Source organism: Taeniopygia guttata, chromosome 8 (genome assembly GCF_048771995.1).
Source record: "Taeniopygia guttata chromosome 8, bTaeGut7.mat, whole genome shotgun sequence".
Taxonomy (NCBI): domain Eukaryota; kingdom Metazoa; phylum Chordata; class Aves; order Passeriformes; family Estrildidae; genus Taeniopygia; species Taeniopygia guttata.
The window spans coordinates 18,955,098-18,969,886 of NC_133033.1; the positions used below are offsets into that span (position 1 = coordinate 18,955,098).

General features: G+C 36.9%; 1 protein-coding gene across 3 annotated transcripts in view; it reads right to left on the minus strand.

Annotated features, from left to right (window-relative positions):
• The window catches only part of CDC14A (cell division cycle 14A), a 51,213-nt gene that overhangs the window by 32,020 nt on the left and 4,404 nt on the right, over positions 1 to 14,789 (minus strand). For all 3 annotated transcript variants that reach the window (XM_030278660.4, XM_030278659.4, XM_072932540.1), the window contains exons 3-4: positions 8,776 to 8,851; positions 1,911 to 2,003 (exon numbers count right to left, since the gene is read on the minus strand). In XM_030278660.4, coding sequence (XP_030134520.2) covers positions 1,911 to 2,003; positions 8,776 to 8,851 — 169 coding nt within the window. The remainder of the gene's footprint in view (positions 1 to 1,910; positions 2,004 to 8,775; positions 8,852 to 14,789) is intronic.

A 14,789-nucleotide genomic window follows, 5' to 3' on the forward strand; every position in this document is an offset into this window, starting at 1 on the left:
GAGGGTAGTTCAGAGAACTTCAGGAAAAAGATGAGTTTCCATCTTATCAAGGAATTAGGGACATGAAGTAGGGGCAAATTTGTACCACGTGTTTTCCCAATACTGCAGGTTTTATTTGATAGAAGTTCTGGCCCTTCAAAGCTGTGTCTGCTCAAGACATTCACACATGACACTTTGAACATAACACTGGTCATTGTCTGTCCACACAGCTCATAAAGGCTCATAAAAAAGACACCAGGAAGAAACAGAAAAAAGATATTAATAACACAAAAGGAGGAGAGGGAAAGAAACACTGAAAGAGCTCCAGAAAAAATCAAAAGTATCTCGGATGTCAAGAGCAATGCAATAACTGAAGGAGGAAGTATAATGAAATGAAGATGAAAACATTACAGTATGTCTTCAGCACCTAAAAAAAATTTTCCATTAAGAAAAATCAAGGCGACATTTTCTGACTCATCTGTATCGATGAAAAGTCAGCAACCAAAACTTAGTTTCATTTTTAACCTAAAATGATGAATCTTCAGAGTGTTTTCCTTCTGCAACATCACAAATAAAAAAACCCTAACAACACAAAAAGCCCAGTGTGAAAAGTTTGGATAAGCTGAAGCTTTTTATGATATGAAAAAAGCAATGTAAAAGCTTAAAAATTACTTTATAGATATTAACTATTCTCTTAGAGCATTTTTTTTTACAAGGGACGAGGTTTTCTTCCCTTTCCCCACTGTCACTACTGTAACTCTAACCATGTGGCACTACTACTTGTAAAACACAGATTCAAAAAATATCTGAACATTTTTTTTCTCTGACATTTTCATTTTTATGTTCTCAACTTTCTGAGTCATAATGTGGCTGAAAGTCCCCACAGGCCATTACACAGGCACATGATATGTAGCAATACTGGCCCCATGTACCTGCTGTCAAGAAAACTCATATTTCCTAAAAAGCTTACAGAACAAAAAAGGAATGAGTATTTTCTAAGTCCACCTTAACACCTATCCGCAGTATTTCAAATGCAATTTGGATTTGTGTTTTTCCCACCTGCACCTGCCATTTACAAATTAGAAGTATACAAAACAGATCCCCTCTACAGATGCTTAGATTACCAGCACACAAACTCTTCATGTTTCAGGTAGGGCTGAAATATCTAATTTAGATTTTTATATTATGACAAAACACTCCTGCAAGCAAATAACTAAACATGCCACAGTAGTTTACTATTAGCCAGTAATTTGCTGCATGAAAACTGCAAACTTAAGAACTTAACAGCTTTTCTCTCTCATTGGCATTACAGAAATCTAATAAAAGATATTACTACCAAAATAGACACTTAGAGGAATAATGAGAAAGAAGTATGTCCAGTCCATCTTCTACCTATAAGAAAAAGGAACAGGAACCAGGACAAATAAACCAAACCTCCTCACCTAACTTTCAAACACCAATAGAGCTGTGACACACTGTCTATTACTCTGGCTAGGCTATGAAAATTAAATGAGGAAATAAATAAATTCAATAACCACTATGCCTCTGGTTTAGTAACTTTAACAAGGTTGTGGGAAAATCTTTTCTCCTTCCCAGTCTGAATCTCACTACTGACATGAGAAGCAATTCAGCCTAACATGATCAATAAGAGGTAAACAATTTGGATTTTCAACATTCAAGAAAACGGTATCCTATGGAAAAATGCAGGGGTTGTGCCAAAGGTATTCCCTTCCCTATGTAATAAAATAATTGGAGTTAAGGGAGGATGATCAGGTTTCTATAAAACTCATACCAAGTTTTCAAAGACAGTTTAGAGACAAATGAAATGACCATCTGCCCATCTCCCTACAGGAGCACCCCTTGAGAAGCCACTTTACACACAGAAGTCTTTTCAAGAAGGTTAAAGGATCCATGTGATCAAAAATACTCACAGCATATGAGCCTATTAAAAACGCTGCATTCGCTCGCTTCCGCTGGTCAAAACTGGTGTAGTACACAATCTTCTTTCTTGAGAGACTGAAATACTGTTTAAAAGGAAATAAACAAACCAGTGTATTTACTAAGAAAAGAATATGCTTTAAGAATACTTTAGCAAAATCACTTTTCCAAAACTGCAAAACATGTTAGAGAAAATTCTTATCAAGAGGCTCTTAAAGGAGAAAAGATTACTGATACTCTGAACAATCTTCTTATATCCCAGATAAATAAGAGTGCAGGGAAACAGCCACTCTTTCTGGGCAGATCTCTTGGTTAGCAGTACAAAAACATGCTATAAAGTGAAGCTGAACCAAAATCTTCAATATAAAAATCTGTGTGTGTCCCTCCCCGGCCCCAGATTTAAATATCTGAAACACTAGCTTATGAACACTGATTAAAGACATCAAAAATTTCAAACTATAATATCATCCTCTATGTTAAACCTCTTTAGCACATAATTCTGTGGAGAAGACAGAAGAAAAAGTCAAGCAATCAACCTTACAGTCATTCTATAAGTTAAACACTTCCATCCATACCATATTAAAATGAGGCGATGGACATACTTAGAAACCTTCAACAGCAAGAATTTACTTAAAAAGGTAAAAAAAAAAAAATAATATTGTATAAAAGAAAAGCCTGAAGGAAAGGCTAGGCAAAGACAAAACTAGTAACACTTGCAATTCTTCCTCCTTTACGAAGAAAAGAAGTCTGTGTCAGAATCCTGTGGACAAAAGTCTCATTGAAAACAAAATCAACAAGCACCAGAAAAGAACAATAATGACAAGCTGCAGCAAAACTGTTTAAAGTCAGAAAGACAATACTGTCACTTAAAAATGGCAAGTTGAACTATTTACTGCATTAGTAATTTTTAAAACTTCATGAATTGCCAGACTTCCATTATACTCTGCTACACCCCTGTATGTTTTTCCAGACCGATTTTTACAGCACTCCTACAGTTTTGAGGAAGTCATCAATAGATAGACTAGATTCTGTTTCTAATTTCTTGAAGCATTTTTCTACTTTTAAAAGTTGCACATCCTATAAAATGCCCCAATTACCAGTGCCATTGTCACCCAATTTCAGGTTTCTGACTCTTGACACTGTTGACTCTTGGGAAGGGGAGATAAAATAACTGCTGCAGAATAGTGTTTCCTTTGTAGTGCCAACTGTTTCACTCCCAGAAACCTCTCATGTTGAGTCTCCAAAACTTACTGCAAATTTTAGAACAGTTTTAACCAAGAATCAAATTTTAAACAAGAATCAAATTTTCCAAAAAAAATCAAGTATCTGATCACATCAGGAGAAAACTGATGCAGGCACCACAGTGAGTTTGTTACTCCACCCCCCAGGAACAGCACCTTTACTCGCAGTTCCAACTGTACCCTCCAGTCTGGTCTTACAAGCCCCAGCTTCCAGAGGTGGAAGGAGCGAGAGCTAATGCAAGTGAGTGTAAATAGGACTGCAATTCCTGAAATTGCTGCTTACTGTTGATTGGAAGAGGTTGTATCTTAAGGCCAACAGCAACATCTCTCTGTGTATATGCAAACATACGAAGCACAAGCTGTTACTTAATTAGTGAAACATTCAATTATTATTAAAACTTGAAAAAATGAATGCCAGTACTTTAAGATTCCTCCCTTCTTCCCCCTCCTCAATTTTTTAATTTTAGTGTTCTCTAACTGCAATTCCACCCATGATGTGTAGGTGGGATAAGATTACACTAGTTATGCAACAGTGACAGAACTTCAATTATAACTTATTGACTACTACTTATTTTAAAGCAAAGTTCTTTGCAGCAGTTTACAGTTCACCTAAAACACTATTTTAAACTGCAATGCTAGCTAGTGAGAATGAAGTTCTACATAGTAAAGACCATATTTCTTGTTTTATTTTATAGAATGAATTTTTTAATCATATGGGTATATCAAGTCATTCCAATTTTGAGCCACTTTTGTACCCAAAATAGCCATAACCTGCAGGTTCCAGAATATTTAGATGAAAACAATGGATCATTTTTATTGCATCATTTTCAAAATGTAAAGGTTTAATACTTGTTGTATGAAATATTTCAATGTGTTTTGAATCCCCACTAAAGCTTTAACACAAAATTGAAAACTGACATTAATGCCTTATAGCATACCAAATAGCACAAGTTTTCAAAAGCCTATAAAACAAAAGATTGTTTTTATTTGCACACTAGTTACAGAAAATAAGTTTTACAGTAGGTGTTTGCTCAAGTCTCAATGCAATGCATCTGTTAACATAAACGTGCAATTTGTCAACTCAGTGCATTTTCATTATCAAAAGTAAACTATATGATCTATTTAAAAAAATACTGATTTTCTGATTGTATTTAATAAGCTACATCTACTCTGGCCAGGTTCAATGATGAGCTTTCACAATAGTTCTGGGAGGTTACTGTTTTTACAGCTCCAGAGCTCCACCTGAATGGATTAGGGCTTTAGTTCCCATAGGCACTGCACAACTCTGAAGAACCAGGAATGTTTCAACAAGGACTTTTTCAATACAGGTCATCTAGGAAATAACTACAGTTGCAAATAATACAGTTGCCAATAATCTTTTCCTTTCCAGAACAAAACTAAGGTGCACACACTATGAAGTGCTAAAAATATTCTTTACCAGTAAGAAAATTGTATCAGTTTCACACATCATTAAAAGATAAATTTTAACAGCATAACATAACAGTGTCTGTCAAGATATATCCCAAAGGAACATACTGAAAGAATCTTGTGAATTGAAAGCAGAGGTTACACAGAAAGTGGAGCAGTCTTTGCTTTATGTAATAAGACTAATTCATAAGGTGTATGAGAGGGTAACAGAATATTTACTTTCACTGCAGGATTAGTTTTTCTTTTTTAAAAGTTCCCTGTAGACTTCAAGAGAGATTAACTTGCAGAGAATTGCTGACAGGATTAGAAAGTGTTGTGGGGGACAGTTACCAGATAGCTGTGTAAAATCAACATATTATTTGACATTATTTTATATCGAGGATAAGGTTTAACACAGTTGCACTGCTCAAGCAAGAAATTAATGCGTTTAATAAGCCTAGATCTCTGCAAATTCTACTTTTATATATATACAGGTGTACATATAGGTAACATGTACTTGCAAATTAGACATGAATACAAGATTGGCAAGCTTAATACTGAACAATTAATTGAAATGTGTGCATACAACCCTGCCTCAAAATCTAGGCTGTCCTAAATGAGATGCTTTGCAGTTACTATAGTTCCATGTGTCTGTCCAGCAGTTTATTTATTTATAATAAAACAAAAAATAAGCCAAATCTCTCTCTGATTCAGCAGCAATACAGCTACCATACAAAAATTTTGTTAACCCCATAGTTTATAAGCCTGCCAGTACCTTTCCTCTCCTGCCTTTGATCTTCAATACTTGTACCATTTATATCAGCAACAATCCCTCATCACTTCTGCTCTTTAATTTACTGAGAATGTGTAAGGCTATGCACAGATAAAAAACAACAGTTTTTTAAAACCAGTTTTCATGACATCAGGCTTATTTAAAAACAAAAACTTTTTCTTTCCTAAATGAAGGCCAGCTGCTTAGTCAAGTGTTTTCTGCCCTGAACAGAATTCAAAGTAGGACGATAGCACAGACAAGTTTTTCCTTGCTGCTGACTTGGATGATGAAAATCATCTTTACACCAATCAACAACTGAAAAATTACAAACACAACAAGATCAAAAAGGTTTTCCTGAAAGGTACAGCCGAGACTTTGCCTCAAATTTTCTACAAATGGATATATGAATAAATTCTTTGCTTCTTCAGAACAGAGGTATTTACTGGTCTTAAAAAAATCAGTTAGCATAAAATTACAACAGTTTACTTTAAAATGTTAATCTGCCATTAGCACACTTCAAACCAGTATCCTTCCTCACCAGTCCCCCATGAAAGGAGGGGGGAAAACAGAATACTGCCTCATGTCGAACTTCTGTCCCAAAACAGAAACAGATAGAGCTGAAAGATTTGAAAGGGAAGCTTGTGGGGCTTTCTTGTTTTAATGAGATCTTACCCTTTCATTTCTCCTGTGCCTAGTCAAAGAAGTTTTAAAATTAAATTAACCTAGGTCTTAAATTTGCGACACCATACCCATACCAAAACCCTCACATTTGTGAATAATCTTTTTGTGCTATACTTTGACTCTTTTCTGAAGAAAAGTACATTAGGTGCTTACCCAACCAAGCACACCAAATCATCTAGGTTTAAGCACTATGATTGTTTCAGGGTCCAAAAAGTGTTGCAGAGTGGCAATAGCAAGCATCCCATGACAATCTGCAGACTCTTTTACTTCCTATGATCAAAAAACTCCTGCAGCTGGTCACAGGGCACCCTTAAGGTAAAGGTGTGCAAGCAGCAGTTTCCCAGCAGGGCTCTCTCTCTCTGTCCTTAGTCCAATCTGCACTTCCCATCTCTGAAACACTCATCCCAGGCTGCTTACACATCACCCAGTGCCACATGACAATCATCACACTTTTGCTGCTGTAGGGCAGGTAAGGTACAGGTCAGGAACTTGTGAACACTCTAGTTCAGGCCCCAGAACTCCTCTTGAGGACATGTGTGAAGGACACACACAAGAAGATGAGGTGTAGAAATGGTGACTAATTCTTACCTGGGGAAGCTGTGCAGCAGTCACTGTAGGTAGGCCTACAGTCCACAGCAGATGCACTCCTCTGAGGCACGTAAATACACATGCAGAGGCAGGCTTCAGCCCTAGGTCTGTCTTACAAGCCTACTTATCCACTGCACATGGCATCTAAATTAGGAGAGTGTGGCACAAACTACTAGAAGTGGTTTCTATACCACTCTGGCAGTACTCCAAGCTTTAGCTGTTTGATTCCAGGTATTACTTTCAAGTGGTTGCACTATCAGGTTACCCTTCTCTCTTAAGCACTAGGAGTTTAATTTAACCTATTTGGACTTAGCCTCTGGCAAGCCAGAAGCAACAAACAGCACACTTCCTCCCAGTGGAGACCTCTCTGTTTTGGTCCTGGCCAGCAGTACCCTTCACCCTGCAGTGCAAGTATATTCACTTGTCTCAAAAGTTAGAAAAGTTACATTAAAATTGACATTACAGTTTGCTAAACCAACCCTGCAAATATCAGGGTTAATAGTTCCTATTAAAAGAGTTAATTTAGCTCCTTTGTTTTTTTCCCATCATAATATCCAGTCTTCATCACCACTCTTACACAACACTTCTGACGATTCACTTGCCTCATTGAAGGAGCAAGACAATGGTCTTAGAACAAGAATAAAGACTGCAGACACATTCCTGTTTAATACTGAACCATTTAAAAAACCCTGAAATATTTATTAGTTACACATTTATTTTCTGGGTGAAACTCCTGGTACCTAGGTTCAAGATTGAAGACAGAAAGTAATATATGAGACTGTATTAAGGTCCCAAACTGATCACAGTCACAATCTGAATCTGAAAAAGACAGAACTGATCTCCCTAGTTCCCATGGGCACAGTGAAGTTAGAATAGTAGGTTGATTACTGGTTCTCCTCTGGAGAAACTGCTTCACAGAGCAAGCACGGTCCAATTTTTAATATCACAAATACAAGAGCACAAACAGCAGAATTAAGGTGAAAAAAATAGATTCTTACTTGAGTAAGAATCATTGGTCACATGTCCGAATGGGATAGTGGCACAGCAAAATAGGGTGATAATGTATTTCTAAGGTGACTGGTGTTATCAAATGGCAACTCCAACGCTTCCCCAATATGAGCATGGCATTCAAAATTACAAACAGTAGAGATTAACTTTTTATAAGTATATTTTTAAAGTAAGAAGCAATGTAAATTTTCACTAAAAGCACTTCTTTTTTTTCAAGAAATATGCAGCAACTCTACAAGCTCTTCAGTTTGCAGAAACGTCACTTAAGAATTCAGAGTTCAGCACACCCCTGAAAGAAGCAGGTAGCATGAATCAACTTAACTAAAGGTTTCATTTGTGCCCCTAGAAATAATGTCATTTTCAATAAAAAACCCTCTTAACAGAGGCCAAAACAATCACATCTGTTGTCCCATTTCCTTTTGTCAGTAACAGATCTAATATTTTATACGAAAAAAGATTTTACATCTGTAATATTTAGTAAAGGGTCTCCTCATTATTTGCCCACAAGTTATATTAATCAGCATTTTGGAATTAAAACATCTGCTTCATTTCTTGCAGTTGACAGATTTTCTATACTGCAAATCACTTCATTATAGGTATTTGGAGAAAGTGAAGTCTGCAGCTGTACATATGTTCAGAGGGTCTGGCTGGGATGGAGCTGGGATTTAGGCACAGCAGCCAGTGTGATGTTGTGATTTAGATTTGTCATCAAACCTGTGTGGATAACACACCCATGTTTCATCTGCTGCCAAGCAGTGTTCTCATAGTCCCAAGGCCTTCTGTTTCTCTCTCTGCCCCTGACCTGTTTTCCACTGAGACTTACTTTCAACAGTGGGATTTCGGGGCCAGCACACACACTTCATTAGCTGCAAACCCCTGACACAACCAGGAGCTTTTGTTACTATTGACTTGAAAGTGTTAAGGTTATGCAAAAAGAGGAACACAGACTTCAGTCACCTGCCTCACCTCTTAAGCTGAAATGAGAGCATATTATTTTCTTTTACTCTTCAGAGGAGAAAAAACTCAGAATAAAGAATATCCTTAAAGCGTAGCAATAACCACCTGGCTAGTGAGCGCCTAACAAGTACCTTCAAACTGGCTAATTTTATTTCAATTTGAAAATACAAAAATACAAGAACACTGTTTTTAAACTAAGCTTACCTTTAATTTCTTATTTAGTTTACAGCAGTATCTGTATAACATTGCCAAATTTAAGGGTCCAAAATCTCCATAGAAACTGTAAAAAAACCACAAAACAGAATTATTTATGCAAAAGAGCTAAGCAAATTTCAACATGCATGTTGTTGATAAATGGAGCTGGGAATCAAGGACACTAAGTAGCCAATGCACATAGGAAAACAGTTAAGTCCTTTATTGATTAATTTAAAATGACAATACTAACAATTAATTTAAAGTTTTTTGTAGCTTCAATTTAAAATAGTCCAGTAACTACTTTTCCCATTATATATACATGCTAACTACAGAATTTTTTTCTTCATCCCATGATATCCAGTCTGGTTTTGGCCAAGACCACAGAGTGAAGACTTGAAGACATGATATATATTTAAACCATGCTGATATCATCCTAAAGATTCTCCAACTGCTTAAGATGATACTATATTACCTACTATGAAGAATAAGCTAAACAGAATTTCTTATGGGTGATAAAATTTATTTAATAACATGCAGTCTTGATCTCTGTCTGAAGTTTAAACTCAATTATTTATATCCCTTTCTTCAATATTCCAGAGATTAGGTATTACATACATACTTAACATCTAATTATGTTTCATTTTGTCCTCCAAATCCTCTTGCCTCTAGGCTGTTCTTCCAATTTATTATATATTTCATGTTCTAAATATCAATTTCTCATTGTTCTTGTTTCTCTCTTCTGCATTTATAAACTGTGTTACCTTTGAACAACAATCTCTGGCAGTAATTTGTACAGGAAAATTATTGCACAACAGGAGTTCCTTGTAGTGATTCCCAGTGCTCTTCCTAGCAAACCCTCTATGTAGGCACCTATACAAATAACAGCAGCCTTTATGCAAGAAACTTACAGCAACCTCTTCTAGAGCTCTCTCTCCATCAATTGTGCAAAACCAGTCAAAATTTAACCTGCAGACTTTCTCCCGTAATTCTCCTGTTGTGTATAAAAATCTTAATCTTGATGGTCTATGTAAATTTGTTGAAGCACACATTATGAATTATAGTGAGAATGGACTACTACTTAAACTGCTTCACTCTGATTTACATTAAGTTTTTTTGATAAAAGAGACAGGAAGCTTCTTGCTTACTGACAAACAAAACAAGCCACTGGCATCTGAATACATTCTATTTGGGGACTCACAGAGGAAAAAGCTGCTCTGGACTTACAGTCTTTGAAGGAGTAAAAAGGCAGTTAAATTACATGATAGAATAGATGGCAGTACCTATCAAGCTTTCTCTCCCCTGGCAAAGCGGTTATTTTTCAGGAAAAGTAATTAGATTTCAGCTGAACATAAAAAGAAAACTTCCACTTTGAGGGCAATCAAACACTGGGAAGCAATTGCACAGAGAAGTTGTAAAGTCACAACCAAATTGAGCAGGTTGTTCAGATTCTTGTACTTGTCAACCTTGCTTTGGGCCCATGGTGCATTACATATCTGCAGAGGTGCCTTCTGCTTCACCTATTCTGCACAGACACAAAAACAAATTAGGAGTGCTTATAACATCACCGATATCCTCCTCCCCACATTCTCTCAAACAAGAAAGTCAAGACCAGTGCAAAAAGAGACAATCATATTAGTTTGATCACTCTCTAAGACAAGTAGCCTTCCTGCCACAGCAATGCTATTTCAGTATCACCTACTTCACAATATCAAGTAACAACACAAGTGCTGGTTAAGATTCAGTTCAGCACAAAACATTATGATGTAATTACAGAAGCTAATTAGCTGGGGAAAAAACCACATTGTCCAACTACTACAACGTAATTTTTAGGTAGGACAGAAGTTAACTAAACCAAGAGAAAACTGCAGCCCCAGGATCAAGTCATACATCCAATTCTACTTTTCCACATTATTAAATTTGAACAGCAGTGTAGGAAAAATACATGAAGATCCATTTACAAATTTATCCACAAGACAAATTACTATTTTGGTGGGTATAAGGATAAATTACGATCGAGTCTGTCCGGAAAGTAATTGTCTTTCTACAAAACGAAGCCATTCAGCTTCTCACAGCCCCCAAGTTAAAGATGTCACCATTTTTGACTATTTCTCCATCACTGACTACCATTAAGAATCTTGTGCTTCTCTTAACACAATGGAGTAGGGGGTAGAAGTATTTGTGTCTAAGACTCTGGTACTACCCCCTCTTTTTCTACACTGCAGAAACAAAATATTTCTCAGAATACAAACACAATCAAAGGAAAGGCACTTGCAGTCCCTGCTGCATCAGCATTACTACCCATACACGAAACCACTGTCAATTCCCAAGTTATTTCCCTACTACCACAGAGGTAGTATAAACCAGCTATTGTCTTTGCTGATAAAACACTGATCGAAATGTGAGGCAGAAAGTTAAAATATTGCATGTAACATAACCTTTTTCCATTTTATACCTCTAAATTGGAGTAAGTTAATTATCCTTTCTTTGATGGGGCTAAGTGAAACAAGTGCTTTACAAATCTTCAAATCAGAAGAGTTCTTGAATGATAATACAAGGCTCTGTACTGAAGTCAATGAACTCTGATCTAGAGAATCTTCAATTTACATCCCTAGGCCTAAATACAGTTTCTGACATGTTCAAGCAGAAGGATTTAATCCTACGCACCCTCATTTACTTTTTCTACAAAAGGCCATTTTTATACTTGAATTAGTGACACTTGATCCTGCTTCACCCAAAGGATTTTCATCTCAAGACCAGAATTTTAAGTAAATATAAGTGGAAGATGGGAAATGGGCAGGGTATAGAGAATGGGAATGAAATGACACACCAACTCACCAGCTGAATAAAGAATTTCATTTGGCAAAAACTGAAGATTAACGTAAGAAAAAGCAAATAGTCACTGACAACAATTCATCCAATATTTTACTTCCATCTCTTTTACATCTAGATGTTTTAACAAAGCTTTGAAAAAGAGTAAGAGAAATTGGAATGCCTCTGAAGCTTAAGCTAGTTAAGAGAGGAAACCAGAGGAACAGAAGGCAGATATGCTATTAATTGCATTTAATTACATTTTGCTTTAATCAAGTACCTAGATGATACTTTAAATTATTCTCCCCCGTCATTCCATGGGGACTTACTATCCTAATGCTTCTCAAAGCAACTAATGAAATCCCAGAATATACTAGCTGAACATTTAAATACTCTATTTCAAAAATGCTGTTATGATGCCACATGGAAGCAGTAGTATAAGCTCCTGGTACCTGTTTTCTCCTTACAGTAAACTCCTAGAACCATTTCTTCCTACCTGTAATTTGTTGCAGTATTATATCTGAGGCATTTGCTGTACTGCATCATAGCAATGGTCATCCCCCTAGAAAGGCCAGCCCATTGCTCTGCTCTGTCACACAAACAGTTACTGTAAATTCTTCCAGGGAATTTAACAATGAAGGAAATACAGCCCACATCCCTCTAGCAAGAAGTTTCCAACTGCAGTTCCATGGGATGCCACATGAAGGTGCCACGAGTCAGCTCAAGCTTGAACCAGCACTTCTGAAAGCAAACACTTTTTGCTAAGCATTTGAATCTCTCTGACCCTTGTGCTGGAGAAAAACGATAAACAGATTTCCCATCCTGAATAATTAGATGGTGCCATTCACTGAAGGAATATTATAGCCTAGCAGACTTTTAACTGAATTGATGACCTCCAGAGAATCATACAGTATGCTGAGGTCCCTTTCTGTGGTGTTGCCCTCTGGCCTCTCATTCCCCAGTCTGCCCCTACATCCAGGGCTGTCCCATTCCAGGTGAACAATCTGGCATTTGCCCTTGCTGAATTTCATACAGTTGGTGCTTGTCCATCTCCCTAATTTGTTAAGGTCCATATTAGCCTCAGTCAATCTATCAGGCCAGGATATCATCTTTCAAAAATAAAATGCATTATTTATACTTTACTCCAGATGCCTGATACTTTTTCCCTACAAAGCAGTAGTTTTATACTGCCACTCACTTCCCATCAGGGCATGATGTTTCTTGTTTGCCACCTTATTCAGTCATTGGTTTAGTAACTCAAAAACAGAGGCACTATTTAATAACTGCAATCATTTTCTGGAGTACATAACCCAGAATTGGAGCACAAAGTACAAGTATACTCACTAAAGTATGAATTTTGCTTTCTTGAAGACTTGCAATCATATAAAGCCACTTTTCTACCAAAACAGGAGCTCCTCAAGTTTGCAATTACATAAGCCAAAAGATAAAACCCAAGAACCCGGTGAAATAACAAAAATACAGCTCCCTAATTGCAAAACTTGGCTAACTCTTCAGCATTTTATAAATGTTCAGCTTCTATTAAAATTAAGCAAGGAGACTGTTTCTCTTATTGTGATTCATTCTTCTGTTGCTCCTCCTCACTTTCCTACGCAGGAACATCCAGGTTAGGACCCTCCAAGGGCCTTACTGCATCTGTTCTGAGCCTGCCTATTTAACAGCACAAGGCCCACGTGCTGCAGAAGTGGCCACCTGACAATTCACCTGCTTGCTTCAAATCATAAGCTGAACACTTCTCACATGCAATAATCTCTCTGGATGAGAGAGGATCAGTCTGCACATTCATTACAACCTAACTGCTAGTTGGGAAATCTTACCTATTCAGGCTTTTTCTCCAACTCCAGTTTCCTGAAGTGTGTTTTTCCTCCCCACTTCTCAAGCACATGAAGAAAGGTGATCACTGTTTTTGTCCTCTCGTCCACTGATTCCAGTAACACGTGAATTGTTAGGAGCTTCTTTAATTGGGCCAGGACAGAATTCCTAATGCTTAATGCTACTTAGGGATTGTGTGCTTCTGAACAGACCAAGGATGATACAGCAAATATAATCCTGGAAATACCTCAAAGAGGAACAGTGCCCTGGATTATGCAAAAAAAATCTCCAGGTATTAAGTCCATTTCCTCTTGGAAGTTCCAAATCCTCCTCAAGATCCTGATTCTTCAAAATCCAACAACTCACAGATCTGAGTCACAGATAATAAAAAGTTATTCCAGATACACAATTTTTTAATCCAGTGCTCCTTGATATCAAAAACAAATTAACAATTAAGAGGCTTTCCCATAAAAAGTTGCCCTATAGAACCTTCAGGTCATATCAGAAGCCTAGTCCCTTTGGAAAAAAAAATCATCTTGACAGAGGCCAAGATGCACATGAGGGATTTCCTAGACAAGCTACATTCCCATCCAACATAAAAACTGGAGCTTGAAAAGCTGCTGGTTTATCCTGGCAGCCTTTAACTGCAAACAAAAGAAAAATCTCCTCTATACTACTGGCAAATGCTTTTATCTTTTACTTATGAAAAAGCAAAGACAGATATGGTAAAGCAATGAAAAATTAAGCTAGGAAATTTCTTTGTTTTAATTTTGGACTTAATCTTACTCAGTTGTCTTGGTCATCCAATAGTCAAGGTCAAGTCTTCAAAATTACTGATGTGAATTGCTTTCTGTGTGAAGTGACAGCTCTGATTGTTGTAACAAGGCTAAATTTAAGTTTTCTTTTTCCTTTCCAGTGATTTAAGCCACAGAAAGATTGAGAAGTTCAGGTTCCCTATGCAAGTGCTGTTATTGGAGAGTCACAGAAAAGCAGCATTTAACCAAAGCCAAACAGGACAGGCTAACACTTACTCTTCTCACAGGAAAGAAACTGTTTCTTTGCATATACACATGCAGTAGAAGAAACATTACTCATTTAATATTGTTGTAGCTAAGCACTTGAGAGTCTTGCTCTACTGCTACATAACTGAAGCAGCTCTCATGCTCATTCATGCTGTGAAATGGGCAAGTAACATACCATAGCTTGAAAGAATGTTTCAGTGCAAAGCATGATTTACAGAGACTATCGTATTTACTACTTCTATTGCTGCTTACAACATGTCAGAGATTATATCTGCAAAAGCTGTTTATACAAGAGATCCAAAGTCAGAACAAATGACTGAACAAATCCATTATGATTTATGAAGGCCATTAAAATTCATCAGT